This window comes from Catharus ustulatus, chromosome 34, assembly GCF_009819885.2.
Source record: "Catharus ustulatus isolate bCatUst1 chromosome 34, bCatUst1.pri.v2, whole genome shotgun sequence".
Taxonomy (NCBI): Eukaryota; Metazoa; Chordata; class Aves; order Passeriformes; family Turdidae; genus Catharus; species Catharus ustulatus.
The window spans coordinates 1283322-1306191 of NC_046254.1; the positions used below are offsets into that span (position 1 = coordinate 1283322).

General features: G+C 38.0%; 2 protein-coding genes across 2 annotated transcripts in view; both read left to right on the forward strand.

Annotated features, from left to right (window-relative positions):
- Positions 1-477, forward strand: part of LOC117009644 (alpha-soluble NSF attachment protein-like) — a 24727-nt gene extending 24250 nt beyond the window's left edge. Inside the window, exon 11 of the mRNA XM_033083928.1 lies at positions 341-477. Coding sequence (XP_032939819.1) covers positions 341-442 — 102 coding nt within the window. The 3' untranslated portion in view covers positions 443-477. The remainder of the gene's footprint in view (positions 1-340) is intronic.
- Positions 478-1922: 1445 nt separating this feature from the next.
- The window catches only part of KPTN (kaptin, actin binding protein), a 32550-nt gene continuing 11602 nt past the window's right edge, over positions 1923-22870 (forward strand). The window contains exons 1-9 of the mRNA XM_033083880.2: positions 1923-2291; positions 3816-3898; positions 6935-7019; positions 9567-9621; positions 12320-12395; positions 15755-15828; positions 17177-17286; positions 19281-19361; positions 20996-21059. Of these exons, the coding sequence (XP_032939771.1) occupies positions 2072-2291; positions 3816-3898; positions 6935-7019; positions 9567-9621; positions 12320-12395; positions 15755-15828; positions 17177-17286; positions 19281-19361; positions 20996-21059 (848 nt within the window). The 5' untranslated portion in view covers positions 1923-2071. The remainder of the gene's footprint in view (positions 2292-3815; positions 3899-6934; positions 7020-9566; positions 9622-12319; positions 12396-15754; positions 15829-17176; positions 17287-19280; positions 19362-20995; positions 21060-22870) is intronic.

Here is a 22870-nt window from a genome sequence, read left to right on the forward strand (position 1 = left end):
CTCAAAATAATCCCAAATTTATCATGAATTTATCTTAAATTAATCCAAATTTATCCTGAATTTATCTTGAATTTATCCTGAATTTATCTCAAATTTATCCTGAATTTATTCTGAATTTACCCCAAATTAATCCCAAATTCACCCTGAATTTACCCCAAATTTATCACTAATTAATTCCAAATTAATCCAAATTTACCCCAAATTCCCCCCAAATCCACTCCAAATCCCTCCAAAATTCACTTTTTTTCCCCAAAAAATTCACATTTTTCCCCCAAACTCCCCCCCAAAATTCTCTTTTTTCCCCAAAAAATTCTCTTTTTTCACCATTTTTTCCCCTCAGGTTCGGGAGTTCGATTCCATTTCGCGGCTGGAGCCGGCGCTGACGGCGCTGCTGCTGCGGGTCAAGAGGAGCATCCCTGGGGAGGAGCAGGATCTCAGATAAAATATAAAAAAAATAAAATTATAAACACAAAATAAAGTCAAAAATATCCTTAAATAATCCAAAATAAATCCAGGAATAAACCCAGAGAAGCATCGAGGGAGAGGAGCAGGATTTGAGATAAAAATATCCAAAAAAAATCAAAATATTAAACCAAAATATGGGGTTGTTTGGAGATTTTTTGGGGGATTTTTGGTGTTTTTTTGAGATTTTTGGGGGGATATTTTTGGGGATTTTTTGGAGAATTTTAGGGGAGATTTTGGGGTTTTTTTTGAGATTTTTGGGGGGATTTTTGGGGTTTTCATGGAGATTTTTTGAGGGGATTTTGGGTTTTTTTTAAAGGTTTGGGGAAATTTTGAGGGGATTTTTTTGGGTGTTTTGAGGGGATTTTTGGGTTTTTTTTGAGGGGAATTTTGAGGTTTTTCAGGGTATTTTTGGGCGTTTTTTTTGGGGATTTTTGAAAGGATTTGTGAATTTTTGGGGGTGGGATTTTAGGGTTTTTTTAGCTCATTTTGGGTGAATTTTGGGGCTTTTTTTGGTTTCTCCTGCTGAAAAAAAAAAAAAAAAAAAAAAAAAAAAGAGGCCTGGATCATTCTCCTCAGAAAAAAAAAAATTCTGGAAATTTCCAAACCCCCCAGCCCCCAAAAAATCCCCTCTAGGGCCCCAAAATTCCCTTTTTGACCCCCAAAATCCCCTCAAATTTTCACTTTGAACCCCAAATTTTCTTTTTTTAACCCCAAATTTTCTTTTTTTAACCCCAAATTTTCTTTTTTTTAACCCCAATTTTTCATTTAAATCCCCAAACTCCCGCTCCAATTCCCCCCTAAATCACCTCTAGAACACCCAAAACCTCCCTGAAACCCCCAAAATCCCCTCTAGGACCCCCAAATTCCGTTTTTTACCCCCAAAATCCCCTCAAATTTTCACTTTGAACCCCAAATTTTCACTTTGAACCCCAAAATTTTCTGTTTTTAAGCCCCAAATTTTCATTTTGAGCCCCCAAATCGCTGCTCCGATTCCCCTCTGCGACCCCCAAAACCCCCCTGGGACCCCCAAATTCCCTTTTTGACCCCCAAAAATCCCCTCAAATTTTCACTTTGAGCCCCAAATTTTCTTTTTTTAACCCCAAATTTTCTTTTTTTTAACCCCAATTTTTCATTTAAATCCCCAAATTCCCACTCCAATTCCCCCCCAAATCCCGTCTAGAACACCCAAAACCCCCCTGAAACCCCCAAAATCCCCTCTTTGACCCCCAAATTCCCTTTTTGACCCCCAAAATCCCCTCAAATTTTCACTTGGAGCCCCAAATTTTATTTTTTTAACCCCAAATTTTCTTTTTTTAACCCCAATTTTTCATTTAAATCCCCAAACTCCCGCTCCTCTTCCCGCCCAAATTCCCCCCTCACGCTTTAACCACGCCCACCACCTTATATGGCACAAATCCACGCCCACAAAATGGCGACACCCATGAGACCCACCCCACTTCCGTCGCGTTTCGTGACGTCACTTCCGCGCGCGCTCCCCCGTTAGGCCCCCACCGCGGCGCTCCCGGCGGGGCTGCCCCCGGCGCTGCCTGTCCCGGTTCCCTCCCGGTTCCCCTCACGGTTGCCGCCGCCATTTTGAGCCCTCACAATGTCACCGTGGGGCCGCTGCCCGCTGGTTGAGGACAGTTTCAGCCGGTTGGGCTCGCAGAGTAACGTGTACGGGCTGACGGCGTTGGCGGGGCCCGGTACCGGGCCCGGGGGGTTGTTGGCGGCGGCGCTCAAAGGGAAAGTTTTGTTGTTCCGGTACCTTCAGCTGAGGCCTCGCCTGCGCCCGTTGGCCCGGGAGATGCAGTTCACCTACATCCCCGGTACAACGAGATTTGGGGGGTTTTTGGGGATTTTTTGGGATTTTTTGGGGTTTTTTTTGGGGTTTTTTTGGGGTTTTTTTGGGGTTTTTGGGGGTTTTTTTGGGGGGGGGGTTGAGGGGATTTTTTGGGATTTTTTTGGGATTTTTAAAAGATTTTTTTGGGGTTTTTTAGGGGATTTTTAGGGATTTTTTGGCGATTTTTTGGGGGTTTTTTGGGGGTTTTTTGGGGTTTTTTGGGGGAATTTGAGAGGATTTTTGGGGGGGGTTTTGAGGGGATTTTTTGGGATTTTTAAAGGATTTTTTGGGGGGATTTTTAGGGATTTTTTAGGGATTTTTTTGGCAATTTTTAGGGAATTTATTTTTATTTTTGGGGGGATTTTTTGGGTTTTTTTTTTATTTTTTTGGGGGGTTTTGAGGGGATTTATTGGGGGATTTTGAGGGGATGTTTTTGGATTTTTTTTTTTTATTTTTAAAGGATTTTTTTGGGGGATTTTTAGGGAATTTTTAGGGATTTTTTGGCGATTTTTAGGGAATTTATTTTTATTTTGGGGATTTTTTGGGGGATTTTTTTTTATTATTTACGGGGGATTTGGGGGGGGAATTTTTTGGGATTTTTTTGGGGGGATTTTGGAGAGGAATTTTTTTAGGGCTTTTTGTGGGATTTTTTTGAGATACTTTTGGGATTTTTTTTTTGATTTGTTGGGGATTTGGGGGGGATTTATTGGGAGATTTTGGGGGAATTTATTGGGGGATTTTTGGGGTTTTTTGGGGGATTTTTTTGTGGATTTTTGGGTAATTTTTAAGGGAGTTTGGGAGGAATTTTTGGGGATTTTTTGAGGACTTTTTTAGGGGATTTTTAGGGGATTTTTGGGGGGGACTTTTTACAGATTTTTTGGGATTTTTAAATGGATTTTTGGGGAATTTTTAAGGGAGTTTGGGAGGAATTTTTGGGGATTTTTTGGGATTTTTTTTGGATTTTTGGGGACATTTTTGGGGGGATTTTTTAGGGGGATTTTTAGGGATTTTTTGACATTTTTTGGGGGTCTCCCTGAATGTTTTTTGGGGATTTTTTGGAGACTTTTTAGGGATTTGGGGGGGATTTTTTGGGGGATTTTTAGGGCATTTAAGGGTTTTTTGGGGTATTTTTTTTGGATTTTTTTTTTAATTTTTTGGGATTGTTTTGGGATTTTGGGGGGAATTTTTTTGATTTTTTTGGGGATTTTTTGGGGGAATTTTTTAAAATTATTTTTTGGAATTTTGGGGATATTTTGGGGGGATTTTTAGGGATTTTTTGGCATTTTTTTGGGGTGTCCCTGAATGTTTTTTGCGTATTTTTTAGGGATTTTTGAGGGGTTTTTTTTTGGATTTTTTGGGGATTTTTGAGGGGATTTTTTTTGATTTTTGGGCATTTTGGGGGGATTTTTTTGGGATTTTTTTAGGGGATTTTTAAGGATTATTTGTCATTTTTTGGCGGTCTCCCTGAATGTTTTTTGGGTGTCCCTGACCCTCCCCTCCCCTCCCCCAGTGGATGCCGAGATCGTTTCCATCGATTCCTTCCCCAAATCCCCCCCCCAGCGCGGCCTCGTGGTCGGGATCACCTTCATCAAGGTGGGGAGGGGGACTGGGGAGGGGTCCTGGGGGGATTTGGGGGGTCCTGGGGGGGCTCAGAGGGGATTTTGGGGGGGGTTTAGAGGGAATTTGGGGGGTCCTGGGGGGGTCATGGGGGCTTTAGAGGGGATTTGGGGGGTCCTGGGGGGGTCCTGGGGGGGATTTGGGGGGGATTTGGGGGGGATTTGGGGGGTCCTGAGGGAATTTTAGGGGGTCTGGGGGGATTTGGGGGGTCCTGGGGGGGTTTCAGAGGGGATTTGGGGGTGGGTTGGGGGGGTTTAGAGGGAATTTGGGGGGTCCTGGGAGGGTCCTGAGGGGATTTGGGGAGGTTTGGGGGGGTCCTGAGGGGGTTTTGGGGGGGATTTGGGGGGTTTTGGGGGAGTCCTTGGGGGCTCAGAGATAATTTGGGGAGTCCTGGGGGGGATTTGAGCGGGATTTGGGGGGGTTTTTGGGGATTTAGAGATGATTTGGGGGGGTCCTGGGGGGGTTTTGGGGAGTCCTAGGGGGTCCTGGAGGGGGGTTCAGAGGGAATTTGGGGGGCTCAGATGGGATTTGGGGGGTCCTGAGGGGAATTGGGGGGTCCTGAGGGGGATTTGGGGGGTCCTGAGGGGGATTTGGGGGGGATTTTGGGGGTCCTGGGGGTCTCAGAGTGGATTTGGGGGGTCCTGAGGGGATTTTGGGGGGTCCTGGGGGGGATTTGGGGGGTCCTTGGGGGCTCAGAGATAATTTGGGGGGTCCTGGAGGGGTCCTGGGTGGATTTGGGGGGGTCCTGGGGGGGGTTTAGAGGGGATTTTGGGGCGTCCTGAGGGGATTTGGGGGGTCTTGGGGGGGCTCAGAGGGAATTTAGGGGGGTCCTGGGGGAATTTGGGGGGTCCTGGGGGGGTCCTGGGGGGCTTTGGGAGGGTTCAGAGGGGATTTGGGGGAGGTTTGGGGGGTCCTGGGGGGGATTTGGGGGGTCCTGGGGGGGTCCTGAGGGGATTTGGGGAGGTTTGGGGGGGTCCTGAGGGGCTCAGATGGGAATTTTGGGGAGATTTGGGGGGTCCTGAGGGGGATTTTGGGGGGTCCTGGAGGGGATTTGGGGGGGATTTAGGGGGTCCTGAGGGGGTTTGGGAGGGTCCTGAGGGGATTTGGGGGGACTCAGAGGGGATTTGGGGGGTCCTGAGGGGATTTGGGGGGGTCCTGGGGGGATTTGGGGGGTCCTGGGGGGGTTTCAGAGGGAATTTGGGGGGTCCTGGGGGGGTCCTGGGGGGTTTAGAGGGGATTTAGGGGGGTCCTGAGGGGATTTGGGGGGTCTTGGGGGGGATTTGGGGGGGTGCTGGGGGGACTGAGAGGGGATTTGAGGGGGATTTGGGGGGGCTCAGATGGGATTTGGGGGGTCTTGGGGGGTCCTGGGGGGATTTGGGGGGGATTTGGGGGGTCCTGGGGAGTTTAGATGGGATTTGGGGGGGGCTCAGAGGGGATTTAGGGGGTCCTGGAGGGGTCCTGGGTGGGATTTGGGGGGCTCAGAGGGAATTTGGGGGGGTCCTGAGGGGATTTTGGGGGGTCCTGGGGGGATTTAGGGGGAGTTTGGGGGGTCTGGGGGGGTCCTGGGGGGATTTGGGGGGATTTGGGGGGTCCTGAGGGTCTTGGGAGGATTTGGGGGGGATTTGGGGGGTCCTGAGGAGGTTTAGATGGGATTTTGGGGGGATCCAGAGGGAATCTGGGGAGTCCTGGGGGAGTTTCAGAGGGAATTTGGGGGGATTTGGGGAGTCCTGGGGGGGTCATGGGGGGTTTAGAGGGGATTTTGGGGGGTCCTGGGTGGATTTGGGGGGTCCTGAGGGGGATTTGGGGGGTCCTGGGGGCGTTTAGATGGGATTTGGGGGTCCTGGGGGGGTCCTGAGGGGATCTGGGGGAATTTTGGGGAGGTTTGGGGGGGCTCAGATGGGAATTTTGGGGATTCTGGGTTTATTTTGGGGGCTCTCAGTCACTTTTTGGGGTATCTGAGATGGTTTTTTGGGTGCTCTCAGTCCATATTTTATTATTTTGGGGGCTCTCAGTCACTTTTTGGTTATTTTTGGGGTTCTCAGTCCATTTTTGGGGGCTCTCAGTCATTTTTTGGGTTATTTTTGGGTTATCTCACACATTTTTTGGGTTATTCTGGGTGCTCTCACACATTTTTTGGGTTATTTTGGATTATCTCACACATTTTTTTGTTATTTTGGGGTTCTCAGTCCATTTTTGGGGTGTCTCAGTCACTTTTTGGGTTATTTTTGAGGTGTCTCAGTCCATTTTTTTTGTTATTTTGGGTGCTCTTACACATTTTTTTGGTTATTTTTGGGACTCTCAGTCCATTTTTTTGTTATTTTTGAGGATTCTCACACAGTTTTTGGGGGTTTTTGGGGTATCTGAGGTGTTTTTTGGGGGGGTCTCAGTTCATTTTTGGGGTGTCTCAGTCTATTTTTTTATTATTTTGGGGGATCTCACACTTTTTATTTGTTATTTTTGGGGGTTCTCACACATTTTTGGGGGTTTTTGGGGTATCTGAGATGGTTTTTGGGTGCTCTCACACATTTTTTTTGTTATTTTTGGGACTCTCAGTCCATTTTTTGGGTTATTTTTGAGGTGTCTCAGTTCATTTTTGGATTATTTTGGGTTATCTCACACATTTTTTGGGTTTTTTTTGGGACTCTCAGTCACTTTTTGGCTATTTTTTGGGACTCTCAGTCCATTTTTGGGTTATTTTTGGGGGGGGTCTCAGTCACTTTTTGGTTATTTTGGGGGGTCTCAGTCATTTTTTGGGTTATTTTTGAGGTGTCTCAGTCCATTTTTGGGTTATTTTTGGGTGCTCTCACCCATTTTTTGGGTTATTTTGGGTTTATTTTGGGTTATTTTGGGTTTATTTTTGATATTTTTGGGATTTCAGGACTCGGGGGACAAGCCCAGCCCCTTCCTGAACATTTACTGCGACTGAGCTGGGACCTTTGGGGGGTCTGAGCTGTTTTTGGGGGGATTTTATTCAATTTTTGGGTTATTTTGGGTTTATTTTTGGAATTTCAGGACTCGGGGGACAAGCCCAGCCCCTTCCTGAACATTTACTGCGACTACGAGCCCGGCTGCGAGTTCGACCTCGACTCCGTGGCCCGTGAGAGAACCAAAAATGGGAGAAAAAATGAGATTTTGGGAGCAAAAAATGGGATTTAGGGGCCTAAAAAATGGATTTAGGATAAAAAAAATGGATTTAGGATAAAAAAAATGGATTTAGGATAAAAAAAATGGGATTTGGGAGCAAAAAAATGGGATTTAGGATAATAAAAATGGGATTTGGGAGCATAAAAATTGGATTTTGGGGGCAAAAAAATGGGATTTGGGAGCCAAAAATGGGATTTGGGAGCTTAAAAATGGGATTTGGGAGCCTAAAATGGGATTTTGGGAGCAAAAAAATGGGATTTGGGGGCATAAAAATGGGATTTGGGAACAAAAAATGGGATTTGGGAGCCTAAAAATTGGATTTTGGGGGCATAAAAATGGGATTTGGGAGATAAAAATTGGATTTGGGGGCATAAAAATGGGATTTAGGGGCATAAAAATGGGATTTTGGGAGAAAAAAATGGGATTTGGGAGCCTAAAAATGGGATTTGGGGGCATAAAAATGGGATTTGGGGGCATAAAAATGGGATTTTGGGGCATAAAAATGGGATTTTGGGGCATAAAAATGGGATTTGGGAACCAAAAATGGGATTTTGGGGGCATAAAATGGGATTTTGGAGGCATAAAATGGGATTTGGGAGCATAAAAATGGGATTTGGGAGCCAAAAATGAGATTTTGGGGGCATAAAATGGGATTTGGGAGCAAAAAAATGGGATTTTGGGGGCATAAAATGGGATTTGGGGGCATAAAAATGGGATTTGGGGGCATAAAAATTGGATTTTGGGAGCCAAAAAATGGGATTTGGGAGCCTAAAAATGGGATTTGGGAGCCAAAAATGGGACCAAAAATGGGATTTGGGAGCTCAAAAATGGGATTTAGGGGCATAAAAATGGGATTTGGGGGCAAAAAATTGGATTTTGGGGGCATAAAAATGGGATTTGGGAGATAAAAAATGGGATTTAGGGGCATAAAAATTGGATTTGGGAGCCTAAAATGGGAATTTGGGGGCATAAAAATGGGATTTTGGGGCATAAAAATGGGATTTGGGAGCGTAAAAAATGGGATTTTGGGATCCTAAAAATGGGATTTTGGGAGCATAAAAATGGGATTTGGGAGCAAAAAATGGGATTTGGGGGCATAAAAATGGGATTTGGGGGCATAAAAATGGGATTTGGGAGCCTAAAAATGGGATTTGGGAGCCAAAAATGGGATTTGGGAGCCTAAAAATGGGATTTGGGAGCCAAAAATGGGATTTGGGATGTGAAAAATGGGATTTGGGAACCTAGAAATGGGATTTGGGAGCCTAAAATGGGATTTGGGAACAAAAAATTGGATTTTGGGGGCATAAAAATTGGATTTTGGGGCATAAAAATGGGATTTGGGAGCAAAAAAATTGGATTTTGGGGGCATAAAATGGGATTTGGGGGCATAAAATGGGATTTGGGAGCCTAAAAATGGGATTTAGGAGCCTAAAAATGGGATTTGGGATGTGAAAAATGGGATTTGGGAGCCTAAAAATGGGATTTGGGAGCAAAAAAATGGGATTTGGGAACGAAAAATGGGATTTGGGGGCAAAAAAATGGGATTTGGGAACCAAAAAATGGGATTTGGGGAGTGAAAAATGGGATTTGGGAGCCAAAAATGGGATTTTTGGGGCATAAAAATGGGATTTGGGGGCATAAAAATTGGATTTGGGAACCTAAAAATGGGATTTGGGAGAAAAAAATGGGATTTGGGAGCCAAAAATGGGATTTGGGGGCATAAAAATGGGATTTGGGGTCACAAAAATGGGATTTTGGGACCAAAAATTTGGATTTGGGAGCCTAAAAATGGGATTTGGGGACCTAAAAATGGGATTTGGGGCATAAAAATGGGATTTGGGAGCCTAAAAATGGGATTTGGGATCCTAAAAATGGGATTTGGGAGCATAAAAATGGGATTTGGGAGCCTAAAAATGGGATTTTGGGATCTAAAAGTGGGATTTGGGGGCATAAAAATGGGATTTGGGAGCCTAAAAATGGATTTTGGGGGCATAAAAATGGGATTTGGGAGCCTAAAAATGGGATTTGGGAGCAAAAAAATGGAATTTTGGGGGCATAAAAATGGGATTTTGGAGCCTAAAAATGGGATTTTGGGGGCATAAAAATGGGATTTGGGAGCCAAAAATGGGATTTGGGGGCATAAAAATGGGATTTGGGAATGAAAAATGGGATTTTGGGGCATAAAAATGGGATTTGGGATCCTAAAAATTGGATTTTGGGGGCATAAAATGGGATTTTGGGAGCCAAAAATGGGATTTGGGGAGCTAAAAATGGGATTTGGGAGCCTAAAATGGGATTTAGGATCCTAAAAAATGGATTTAGGATAATAAAAATGGGATTTGGGAGCATAAAAATGGGATTTTGGAGCCTAAAATTTGAATTTGGGACCCCAAAATTTGATTTAGGATCCCAAAAATTTGAATTTGGGACCCCAAAATTTGATTTTTGGACCCCAAAATTTGAATTTTGGACCCCAAAATTTGTTTTCCCCCATTCCCAGAGAGCTGCCTGAACCTGGAGCTTCACTTCACCCCCTTCCAGCTGTGCCACGCTCAGTGAGTGACAAAAAATACCAAAAAATATAAATTTAGCCTAAAAATAATAGCAGAAATTTGGAATGTTCTGAAATATCCAAAAAATCCCCAAAAAATTCCCCCAAAAATCCCCCAAAAATACCCCAAAAAACCCCAAAAAATCCAAAAAAAATCCCAAATTATCCCCCAAAAAATCCCAAATTAGCTCCAAAAAATCCCAAATTATCCCAAATTATCCCCAAAATAACCCGAAAAAATCCCAAATTATCCCCAAAAATCCCCCCAAAAAATCCCTAATGATCCCAAAAAATCCCAAATTATCCCCAAACAATCCCCCAAAAATCCCAAATTACCCCCAAAAATAAAAAAAAATCCCAAATTATCCCCAAAAAATCCCAAAAAATCCTCCAAAAATCCCAAATTATCCCCAAACAATCCCCCAAAAAATCCCAAATTATCCCCAAAAATCCCCCAAAAATTCCAAAAAATTCCAAATTATCCCAAAAAATCCCAAATTAACCCAAAAAAATCCCAAATTATCACCAAAAATCCCAAATTATCCCAAAAATCCCCCCAAAAATCCCAAATTATCCCCAAAAAAATCCCAAAATATCCCCAAAAATAAAAAAAAAATCCCCAAAAAATCCCAAATTATCCAAAAAAATCTCCCAAAAATCCCAAATTATCCCCAAAAAAATTCCAAATTATCCCAAAAATCCCCAAAAAATCCCCAAAAATCTCAAATTATCCCCAAAAAAATCCCAAATTATCCCCTAAAACCCCCAAAAAATCCCAAATTATTCCCAAATTATCCCCAAATTATCCCCAAAAATCCCAAATTATCCCCAAAAAATCCCAAAAATTCCAAATATCCCCAAAAATCCCCCAAAAATTCCAAAATTATCCCCAAAATCCCCCAAAAATCCCAAATTATCCCCAAAAAATCCCAAAAAATTCCAAATATCCCCAAAAATCCCCCAAAAATTCCAAATTATCCCCAAAATAACCCCAAAAATCAAAAATTATCCCCCAAAATCCCCCAAAAAATCCCAAAAAAATCCCAAATTATCCTCAAAATAACCCCAAAAATTCCCAAATTATCCCCAAATTATCCCAAAAAAAATCGCAAATTATCCCCAAAAATCCCCCAAAAATTCCAAATTATCCCCAAAAATCAAAAAAAAATCCCAAATTATCCCCTAAAATCCCCCCAAAAAATCCAAAAAAATCCCCAAAAAATCCAAATTTATCCCCAAAAAATCCCAAATTATCCCAAAAAAAATCCCAAATTAGCCCCAAAAATCCAAATTTCTCCCAAAAAATCCCCCAAAAATCCCCAAAAAAATCCCAAATTATCCCAAAAAATCCAAAAGTATAAAAAAAATCCCAAATTATCCCCAAAAATAAAAAAAAAATCCAAAATTATCCCCAAAAATCTCCCAAAAATCCCCCAAAAAATCCCAAATTATCCCAAAAATCCCCCCCAAAAATCCCAAATTATCCCTAAAAACCCCAAATTATCCCCAAAAAATCCCAAATTACCCCCAAAAATCCCCCAAAAAATCCCAAAAAATTCCAAATTAACCCCAAAAAATCCCAAATCATCCCCAAAAATCCCACATTATCCTCAAAATAACCCCAAAAAATTCAAATTTATCCCCAAAAATCCCCCAAAAAACCCCAAAAATCCCCCAAAAATCCCAAATTATCCCCAAAAATCCCCAAAAAAATCCCAAATTATCCCCAAAAAATCCCCCAAAATCCCAAATTATTCCCAAAAAATCCCAAATTATCCCCAAAAATCCCCAAAAATCCCAAATTATCCCCAAAAAATTCCAAATATCCCCAAAAAAATCCCAAACTATGCCCAAAAATCCCAAATTATCCTTAAAATAACCCCAAAAATCCCAAATTATCCCAAATTTTCCCCAAAAAATCCCAAATTACCCCAAAAAATCCCAAATTATCCCCAAAATCCCCCCAAAAATCCCAAATTATCCCCAAAAATCCCCCAAAAATCCCAAATTATCCCTAAAAATCCCAAAAAAATCCCCCAAAAATCCCAAATTATCCCCAAAAAATCCCAAATTATCCCCAAAAATCCCCCAAAAAACCCCAAATTATCCCCAAAAATCCCCCCAAAAAATAAAATAATCCCTAAAATATCCCAAAAATCCCAAATTATCCCCAAAAATCCCCCAAAAAAACCCCAAAAACCCCAAAAAAATCCCAAAAAAATCCCCAAAAAAATCCCAAAAATCCCCCAAAAATCCCCCAAAAAATCCCTCAAAAAATCCAAATTATCCCAAAAAAATCCCAAATTAACCCAAAAAAATCCCAAAATATCCCCAAAATCCCCCAAAAATCCCCAAAAATCTCAAATTATCCCCAAAAATCCCCCCAGAAATCCCCAAAATCTCAAATTATTCTCAAAATAACCCCAAAAAATCCAAAATTATCCTCAAAAACCCTAAAAAATCCCAAATTGTCCCAAAAATCCCCCCAAAAATCCCCAAAAATCCCAAATTATCCCCAAAAATCTCCCAAAAATCCCCAAAAAATCCCAAAAAATTCCCCAAAAAATCCCAAATTATCCCAAAAAATCCCCCAAAACTCCCAAAAAATCCCAAATTTTCCCCAAAAATCCTCCAAAAATCCCAAATTATCTCCAAAAATCCCCCAAAAATCTCAAATATTCTGAATTTCCCAAATTGTGCAGAGTCAGGGTGGGGGAGCACCTGGAGACCGTGTTCCTGCTGAGTGGGAATGACCCAGGAATTCACCTGTACCGGGAGGTAAGGGGTTAAAAAATCCCAAAAATCCCAAAATTCAAATTATTCACCCCAAAATTGTCCCAAAAATTCACCTGGGCTGGGAAGTGAGGGGTTAAAAAATCCTAAAATTCAAAATATTCAGAAATTTCAACCCAAAAATTCACCTGGGGTGGGAGGTAAGGGGTTAAAAAATCCCAAAAATCCCAAAATTCAAATTATTCACCCCAAAATTGTCCCAAAAATTCATTTGTACTGGGAGGTGAGGGGTTAAAAAATCCCAAAATTCCAAAAATTTTAACCCAAAATAGTCCCAAAAATTCATTTGTACTGGGAGGTAAGGGGTTAAAAAATCCCAAAAATCCCAAAATTCAAATTATTCACCCCAAAATTGTCCCAAAAATTCATTTGTACCGGGAGGTGAGGGGTTAAAAAAATCCCAAAAATCCCAAAATTCAAATTATTCACCTCAAAATTGTCCCAAAAATTCATTTGTAGCGGGAGGTAAGGGCTTAAAAAATCCTAAAATTCAAAATATTCAGAAATTTCAACCCAAAAATTCATCTGGGCTGGGAGGTGAGGGGTTAAAAAATCCCAAAATTCAAATTATTCACCCCAAAATTGTCCCAAAAATTCATTTGTACTGGGAGGTGAGGGGTTAAAAAATCCTAAAAAATCTCAAAATTCAAAATATTCATCCCAAAAATTCATTTGGGGTGGGAGGTGAGGGGTTAAAAAATCCCAAAATTCAAATTATTCACCCCAAAATTGTCCCAAAAATTCACCTGTACCGGGAGGTAAGGGGTTAAAAAAATCCTAAAATTCAAAATATTCAAAAATTTCAACCCAAAAATTCACCTGGGCTGGGAGGTAAGGGGTTAAAAAATCCCAAAATTCAAATTATTCACCCCAAAATTGTCCCAAAAATTCATTTGGGCCGGGAGGTAAGGGGTTAAAAAATCCCAAAAATCCCAAAATTCAAATTATTCACCCCAAAATTGTCCCAAAAATTCATTTGTACTGGGAGGTGAGGGGTTAAAAAATCCTAAAATTCAAAATATTCAAAAATTTCAACCCAAAAATTCATCTGGGCTGGGAGGTGAGGGGTTAAAAAATCCCAAAATTTCAAAATTTTAACCCAAAATATTCTCAAAAATTCATCTGAGTTGGGAGGTGAAGGGTTAAAAAATCCCAAAATTCAAATTATTCACCCCAAAATATTCCCAAAAATCCCCAATTTTTTCCCATTTTTCTCCAAATTTTTCCCAAAATTTCCTCATTTTCCCTCAAATTTTTCCCAAATTTTTCCATTTATCTCCAAATTTTTTCCCAAATTTTTTCATTTATCTCCAATTTTCCCCCCAAATTTCCCATTTTTTCCCCAATTTTTCCCAAATTTCCTTTTTTTTCCCCATTTCAGAACCCAAATTTCCCATTTTTTTGCCCAATTTTTCCCAATTTTCTGGTTTTTTTTCCCCATTTCAGAACCCAAATTCCCATTTTTTCCCAATTTTCCCCAAATTTCCCATTTTTTCCCCATTTCAGATCCCAAATTTCCCATTTTTCTCCCCATTTTTCCCAAATTTTCAATTTTTTTCCCCATTTCAGACCCCAAATTTCTGTTTAATTTCCCATTTTCCCCCCATTTTTACCCAAATTTCCCATTTTTTCCCCATTTCAGACCCCAAATTTCCCATTTTTTCTCCCCAAATTTCCCATTTTTTCCTCATTTTTCCCAATTTTCTCATTTTTTCCCCCATTTCAAACCCCAAATTTTGGATTTTTCCCCATTTTTTCCCATTTTTCCCCAAATTTTCTGTTTTTTTTCCCCATTTCAGACCCCAAATTCCCATTTTTCCCAATTTCTCTCCCCAATTTCCTGTTTTTTTTCCCCCATTTTTCCCAAATTTCTGTTTAATTTCCCATTATTTCCCATTTTTTCCCCAATTTTCTGTTTTTTTCCCCATTTCAGACCCCAAATTTCTGGGTTTTTTTCCCCATTTTTTCCCAAATTTCCCATTTTTTTCCCCATTTTTTCCCCATTTTTTCCCCATTTTTACCCAAATTTCTGTTTAATTTCCCATTTTTTCCCATTTTTTCCCCATTTTACCCGAATTTCTAATTTTTTCCCCATTTCAGAACCCAAATTCCCATTTTCCTCCTCATTTTTCCCCAAATTTCTGTTTAATTTTCCATTTTTTCCCATTTTTTCCCATTTTTAACCCATTTTTACCCAAATTTCTCATTTTTCTCCCCATTTCAGAACCCAAATTTCTGTTTTTTCCCCATTTTTACCCAAATTTTCCTTTTTTTCCCTCATTTCAGACCCCAAATTTCCCATTTTTTCCCCAATTTTTCCCAATTTTTCCCTTTTTTTCCCCATTTCAGAACCCCAAATTCCCATTTTTCCCAATTTCTCTCCCCAATTTCCTGTTTTTTTTCCCCCATTTTCCCCAAATTTCTGTTTAATTTCCCATTTTTCCCGTTTTTTTTACCCATTTTCCCCAAATTTTCCATTTTTTCCCCATTTCAGAACCCAAATTTCCCATTTTTCTCCAAATTTTTCCCCAAATTTCCCATTTTTTCCCCAGTTTTTACCCAAATTTCTGTTTAATTTCCCATTTTTTCCCATTTTTTCCCATTTTTATCCAATTTTTCCCATTTTTTCCCCATTTTTACCCAAATTTTCTGGGTTTTTTTCCCCATTTCAGACCCCAAATTTCCCATTTTTCCCCCATTTTCCCCAAATTTTCCCTTTTTTTCCCCATTTCAGCACCCAAATTTCTGTTTTTTCCCCATTTTTACCCAAATTTCTGTTTGATTTCCCATTTTTTCCCATTTTTTCCCCATTTTCCCCAAATTTCTCATTTTTTCCCCACTTCAGACCCCAAATTTCTGTTTTTTTCCCCATTTTTGCCCAAATTTTCCCTTTTTTTCCCCATTTCAGACCCCAAATTTCCCATTATTTCCCATTTTTCTCCCCATTTTTCCCCAAATTTCTCATTTTTTCCCCATTTCAGAACCCAAATTTCCCAATTTTCCCCAAATTTCTGATTTTTTTTCCCAATTTCCCCCCCAAATTTCCCATTTTTTCCCCAATTTTTCCCAATTTTCCCTTTTTTTCCCCATTTCAGATCCCAAATTTCCCATTTTTCCCCCAAATTTCTGGTTTTTTCCCCAATTTCCCCCAAATTTCTGTTTTTTTCCCCAATTTTTCCCAAATTTTCTGGTTTTTTCCCCCATTTCAGAACCCAAATTTTCCCTTTTTTTCCCCATTTCAAACCCCAAATTTTGGATTTTTCCCCATTTTTTCCCCATTTTTACCCAAATTTCTGGTTTTTTTCCCATTTTTCCCAATTTTTCCATTTTTTTCCCCATTCCAGAACCCAGGCTCTCACCAGTTTGAGGAGCAGCCGATCCAGCTCCTGTTCCCCGAGCTCCAGAACGTTCCCAGCACGTGAGGAACCCAAAATTCCCCAAAATTCCTGAAATTCCAGAAAATTCTGAATTCCTGAAATTCCCCTGAAAATCCAGAAATTCATGAAAATCCTCAAAATCCTGAATTTCCTGAAATTTCCCTGGAATTCCTGAAAATTCTAAATTTCTGAAATTCTTAAAATTCCCTGAAATTCCTGAAAATCCTGAAAATTTTGAAATCCTGAAATTCCTGAATTTGTCCTGAAATTATCCTGAAATTCCTGAAAATTCTAAATTCCTGTAATCCCTGAAATTTCTGAATTTATCCTGAAATTCTCCTGAAATTCCTCAATTCTCTGAAATTCCTGAAGTTCCTGAAAATTCTAAATTTCTGAAATTCCTGAAATTCCCCTGAAATTACTGAAATTCTTAAAATTCCCTGAAATTCCTGAAAATTCCTGAAATTCCTGAAAATTCTAAATTATTGAAATCCCTGAAATTCCTGAAAATCCTGAAATTCCCAAAATTCCCTGAAATTCCTGAAAATTCTAAATTCCCTGAAAATTCCTAAAATTCCTAAAAAACCTGAAATTCCTGAAAAATCTAAATTATTGAAATTCCTGAAATTCCTGAAATTCCCCTGAAATTCCTGAAATTCCTGAGAAATTAAATTATTGAAATTCCTAAAAAAACTAAATTATTGAAATTCCTGGAAAATCTAAATTCCCTGAAATTCCTCAAATTCCCCTGAAATTCCTGAAAATTCTAAATTTCTGAAATTCCTGAAATTCTCATGAAATTCCCCTGAAATTCCTGAAATTCCTGGAAATTTTAAATTCCTGAAATTTTCCTGAAATTCCTGAAATTCCTGAAAAATTAAATTATTGAAATTCCTAAAAAATTAAATTATTGAAATTCCTGAAATCCCTGAAAGTTTGAAATTCCTGAAATTCCTAAAATTCCTAAAAATCCTGAAATTCCTGAAAAATCTAAATTATTGAAATTCCTGAAAAATCTTAATTATTGAAATTCCTGAAAATTCAAAATTCCTGAAATCCTGAAATTCTGAAATTCCTCAAATCCCTGAATTCCTCAAATTCTGAAATTAATAAATTCCCTGAAAATCCTGAAAATCTTCAAATTCCTGAAACTCCTGAAAATTCTAAATTTCTGAAATTAATTAAATTCCTAAAACTCAATTTTTCACCCCAATATTTCAGTTTTTCTGGCTTGATATCCATCCCAATTTCTCTCAATTTTCTCATTTTTTCCCAATTTTCTGATTTTCCACCCCAATATTTCATTGTTTTCTGGCTCAATATCCATTCCCCATTTCTCTGATTTCTCATTTTTTCCCAAAATTCTGATTTTTGCCCCCAATTTTTCAGGGTTCTGTGGTTGGACGTTCGGTCGCTGCCGCTCTCCGGGCGCCGCCTCTCGGCCCTCGGCTGCCAGAGCGGCTTCGTGCGCGCGGCGCTGGTGGACGAGGGGACAGGGGGTGAGGAAATCCCAAAATTCCAAAATTCTGAAATCCCAAAAATCCCAAAATTCTGAAATCCCAAATTCCTGAAATCCCAAAATCCTGAAATCCCAAAATCAAAAAATTCCAAAATCCCAAATTCCCAAAATCCACAAATCCACAAATTCCAAAAATCCGAAAATCCCAAATCCCAAAATCCCAAAATCCCCAAAATCCCAAATCCCCAAAAATCCCAAATCCCCAAATTCCCAAAATCCCAAAAATCCCAAAACCCCAAAACCCCAAAACCCCAAATCCCAAATCCCCAAAATCCCAAAATCCCAAAACCCAAAAATCCCAAAATCCCAAATCCCCAAAATCCCAAAATCCCAAAAATCCCAAAAATCCCAAAATCCCAAAATCCCCAAAACCCAAAATCCCCAAAATCCCAAAATCCCAAAATCCCAAATCCCCAAAAATCCCAAATTCCCAAAATCCCAAAAATCCCCAAATCCCAAAATCCCAAATCCCCAAAAATCCCAAAAATCCCAAAATCCCCAAATCCCAAAATCCCAAAAATCCCAAAATTCCCAAAAATCCCCAAAATCCCAAAACCCCAAAAATCCCAAATCCCAAAATCCCAAAAATCCCAAAAATCAAAAAAAATCCCAAATTTCCGCCATTTTTTCCTCCATTTTTTTCCCATTTTTCCCCCATTTTTTATGATTTTTTTTTCCTGTTTTTTCTGATTTTTATAATTTTAATTTTTTTACCATTTTTGTGATTTTTCACCCCATTTTTTATCCATTTTTTAAACCTGAATCCTCCAACAAGATGAAAAAATTTGATTTTTAATTCAATTTTTTCCCGTTTTTTCCCCATTTTTTTCCCATTTTTAATGATTTTTTTTCCCTGTTTTTTCTGATTTTTATAATTTTTAATTTTTTTACCATTTTTCAAATTTTTCACCCCATTTTTCAGCTGTTTTGCAGAGCTGGAGCCTGCAGCAGGATGAAAAAATCTGATTTTTAATTCAATTTTTTCCCATTTTTTCCCCATTTTTCACCCATTTTTTATAATTTTTTTCCCCTGTTTTTTCTGATTTTTATAATTTTAATTTTTTTTACCATTTTTGTGATTTTTCACCCCATTTTTTATCCATTTTTTAAACTTGGATCCTCCAGCAAGATGAAAAAATCTGATTTTTAATTCAATTTTTTCCCGTTTTTTCCCCATTTTTCGCCCGTTTTTTATGATTTTTTTTTCCTGTTTTTTGTGGTTTTTATAATTTTAATTTTTTTTACCAAATTTGTGATTTTTCACCCCAATTTTCAGCTGTTTTGCAGAGCTGGAGCCTCCAGCAGGATGAAAAAATCTGATTTTTAATTCAATTTTTTCCCGTTTTTCCCCATTTTTCACCCATTTTTTATAATTTTTTTCCCTGTTTTTTCTCATTTTTATAATTTTAATTTTTTTTACCAATTTTGTGATTTTTCACCCCATTTTTTATCCATTTTTCAAACCTGGAATTTCCAACAGCACCAAAAAATCTGATTTTTAATTCAATTTTTTCCCATTTTTCACCCGTTTTTTCTGATTTTTTTTTCCTGTTTTTTGTGGATTTTATTAATTTTAATTTTTTTTCCCATTTCTTTAATTTTTCACCCCAGTTTTTATCAATTTTTTAAACCTGGAATTTCCAACAGCACCAAAAAATCTCATTTTTAATTCAATTTTTTCCCGTTTTTTCCCCATTTTTTTCCCATTTTTAATGATTTTTTTTTCCTGTTTTTTCTGATTTTTATAATTTTAATTTTTTTTTCCCATTTTTCCCATTTTTCACCCCATTTTTTATCCATTTCTCAAACCTGGAATTTCCAACAGCACCAAAAAATCTCATTTTTAATTCAAATTTTTCCCGTTTTTTCCCCATTTTTCGCCCGTTTTTTATGATTTTTTTTTCCTGTTTTTTCTGATTATTATAATTTTTAATTTTTTTTACCAAATTTGTGATTTTTCACCCCAATTTTCAGCTGTTTTGCAGAGCTGGAGCCTGCAGCAGGACGGGCCCATCTCCTCCGTGCTGCTTTTCCCGCTGCCCACGGGGGAGGAAGGTGAGGGAAAAAATGGGGAAAAAATGGGAAAAAATGGGAATTAAAAATGGGAAATAAATGGGAAAAAATGGGGAAAAAATGGGAATAAAAAATGGGGAATATGGGAAAAAAATGGGAATAAAAATGGGGAAAAATGGGAATAAAAAATGGGAGAAAATGGGAAATAAATGGGAATTAAAAATGGGGAAAAATGGGGAAAAAATGGGAATTAAAAATGGGAATTAAAAATGGGAAAAAATGGGGAAAAATGGGGAAAAAATGGGAAAAAAATGGGGGGAAAATGGGGAAAAAAGGAAAAAAATGGGAATAAAAAATTGGAAAAAATGGGGAAAAACAGGAGAAAAAATGGGAAAAAAGAGGGGAAAAAATGAGGGGAAAATGGGGGAAAATGAAAAATGGGGAAAAATTTGAAATAAAAAAAATGGAAAAATGGGGGGAAAAGGAGGGGGAAAAAAAAGAAAAAATTAAGAAAAATTGGGGGAAAAAACCCAGGAAAAATGGGGGAAAAAATGAAAAAAAAAAGGAAAAATTGGGGGAAAAAAAAACAGGAAAAATTGGGGGAAAAAAGGAAAAAAAAAAGAAAATAAAAAGGAAAAAATAGGAAAAAAAAACCAGGAAAAATGAGGGGAGAAAAGAAAAAAAAATGGGAAAAAAGAGAAAAAAATTAGGAAAAAACTGGGAATAAAACTCAGGAAAAATTGGGGGAAAAAAGGTGAAAAAAAATAGGAAAAAAGAAGAAAAATTGAGGAATAAAAACAGGAAAAATTGGGGGAAAAAAGAAAAAAAAAAGGGAAAATCAGGAAAAATTGGGGCAAAAAAAATCAGGAAAAATGGGGAGAAAAAAGGAAAACCCCAGAAAAATCTGGGCAGCCTCAGCTCCCCAAAATCCTGAATTTTTTTCCCCCAAAATCCTGATTTTTTTTCCCCAAAATCCTAAATTTTTACCCCAAAATCCTGATTTTTTTTACCCAAAATCCTGATTTTTTTTCTCCAAAATTCTGATTTTTTCCCCCAAAATCCTGATTTTTTTCCCCAAAATCCTGATTTTTTTTCCCCCAAAATCCTGATTTTTTTCCTCCAAAATCCTGAATTTTTTTCCCCCAAAATCCTGAATTTTTTCCCCCAAAATCCTGATTTTTTTCCCCCAAAATCCTGATTTTTTTTTCTCCAAAATTCTGATTTTTTCCCCCAAATTTTGAATTTTTTTCCCCCAAAATCCTGATTTTTTTCCTCCAAAATCCTGAATTTTTCCCCCAAAATCCTGATTTTTTTCCCCCAAAATTTTGATTTTTTCCCCCAAAATCCTGAATTGTTTTTCCCCAAAATCCTGAATTTTTTTCCCAAAATTTTGATTTTTTTTCTCCAAAATTCTGATTTTTTCCCCCAAAATTCTGATTTTTTCCCCCAAAATCCTGAATTTTTTCCCCCAAAATCCTGATTTTTTTCCCCCAAAATCCTGAAATTTTTCCCCCAAAATCCTGGTTTTTTTTCTCCAAAATTCTGATTTTTTCCCCCAAAATTTTGAATTTTTTTTCCCCCAAAATCCTGATTTTTTCCCCCAAAATCCTGATTTTTTTCCCCCAAAATTTTGAATTTTTCCCCCAAAATTTTGAATTTTTCCCCAATTTTTGCAGAGGACCCCGAGGGCTCCTGGAGCCTCCTGGTGAGCAGCGCCCTGGAGGCTGCTGTGGTTTATGGGTGAGTGAAAATCAACAAAGTTCAACAAAATTCAACAAAATTCACAAATTTCCCAAGTCCCAAAATGACAAAAATTATAAAATTAAAAAATTCCCAAAAATTTCTGCGATTTTCCCTTCAAATTCCAACAAAATCCACTCAAAATTCACAAAAAATTCATTTAAAATACACAAAAAATTCACAAAATTCAGCAAAATTCACAAATTTCCAAAGTCCCAAAAATGACAAAAATGACAAAATTCAAAAATTCCCAAAAATTCCTGCAAGTTTCCCTTCAAATTCTAAGAAAATCCACTCAAAATTCACAAAAAATTCATTAAAAATTAAGAAAAATTCACAAAAAATTCACCAAAAAATCACCAAAAATTCACAAGAAATTCGCAAGAAATTCATAAAAAAATCACAAGAAATTCACAAAAAATTCACCAAAAATTCACAAAATTCCCCCAAAATTCACAAATTTCCAAAGTCCTGAAAATCCCAAAAACCACAAATACAAAATTCAAAAATTACAAAAAATTCCCCCAAAATTCCTTCAATTTTCCCATCCAATTCCAACAAAATCCACCAGAAAATCACAAAAAATTAACTAAAAATTCACAAAAAACTCAAAAAAACTCCCAAAAAAATCCCCCAAATTCTTAAATTCCTGAAGTACCAAAATCCTAAAAATCACGAAATTGAAAAATTCCAAAAAATTCCCCCAAATTTCCACAAAATTCTACAGATTTCCCTGCAAATTCCAAGAAAATCTCCTCAAAATTCCATCAAAATAAAATAAAAAAAAATCCCAAAATTCCCAAAAATCCCAAAGTCCCAAAATGCTGAAAATCCCAAAAATCACAAAATTCACAAAAATTCCCCCCAAAATCCTCTAAAAATTACCTCAAAATTTGCAAAATTTCCAAAAAAATTTTGGGAATTGTTTGGGGAATTTTGGGGGATTTTTTGAGATTTTTTGGGGGAATTTTTTGAGATTTTTTTGGATATTTTTGAGGAATTTTTTGAGATATTTCTGGGATATTTTGGAAATATTTATGGGGAATTTTTTATTATATTTTGGAGTATTTTTGAGATATTTTGGGGCATAATTTTGAGATATTTTGGGGATTTTTTGGAATATTTTTCAGATATTTTTGTGGGATTTTTTGGGATATTTACGGGATTTTTTTGGAGATATTTTTGTGATATTATTGAGATTTTTTGGCATATTTCTAAGGTATTTTAGAGATATTTTTGGGGTATTTCTGTGATATTTTTAGGGATTTTTAGGATATTTTTGAGATACTTCTGGGATATTTTTGAGATATTTTTGGACAATTTTTTTGGATATTTATGGCATTTTTGGGGGATATTTCTGGGATATTTCTGGGATATTTTTAGGATATTTTTGAGGAATTTTTTTGGATATTTTGAAGATATTTTTGGAGAATTTTTTGGGATATTTATGGTAATTTTGAGATATTTCTGAGGTATTCTTAGGATACTTTTGGTAATTTTTTGGGATATTTTTGAGATTTTTTTTGAGGAATATTTTGAGATATTTCTGGGATATTTTGGAAATATTTTTGGGATAATTTTGAGATATTTCTGGGATATGTTTAGGATATTTTTGAGGAAGTTTTGGGAATTTTTGGGGATTTTTTGGGGGGATTTTTTGAGATACTTTGGGGATTTTTTGGGATATTTCTGAGATACTTCTGGGATATTTTTAGGATATTTTTAGGATATTTTTAGGCCATTTTTAGCATTATTTTGGTACCTTTTTGACCTCCCCAGGGGCCTCCTGAGTCAGGGTCTGTCCCAGCCCT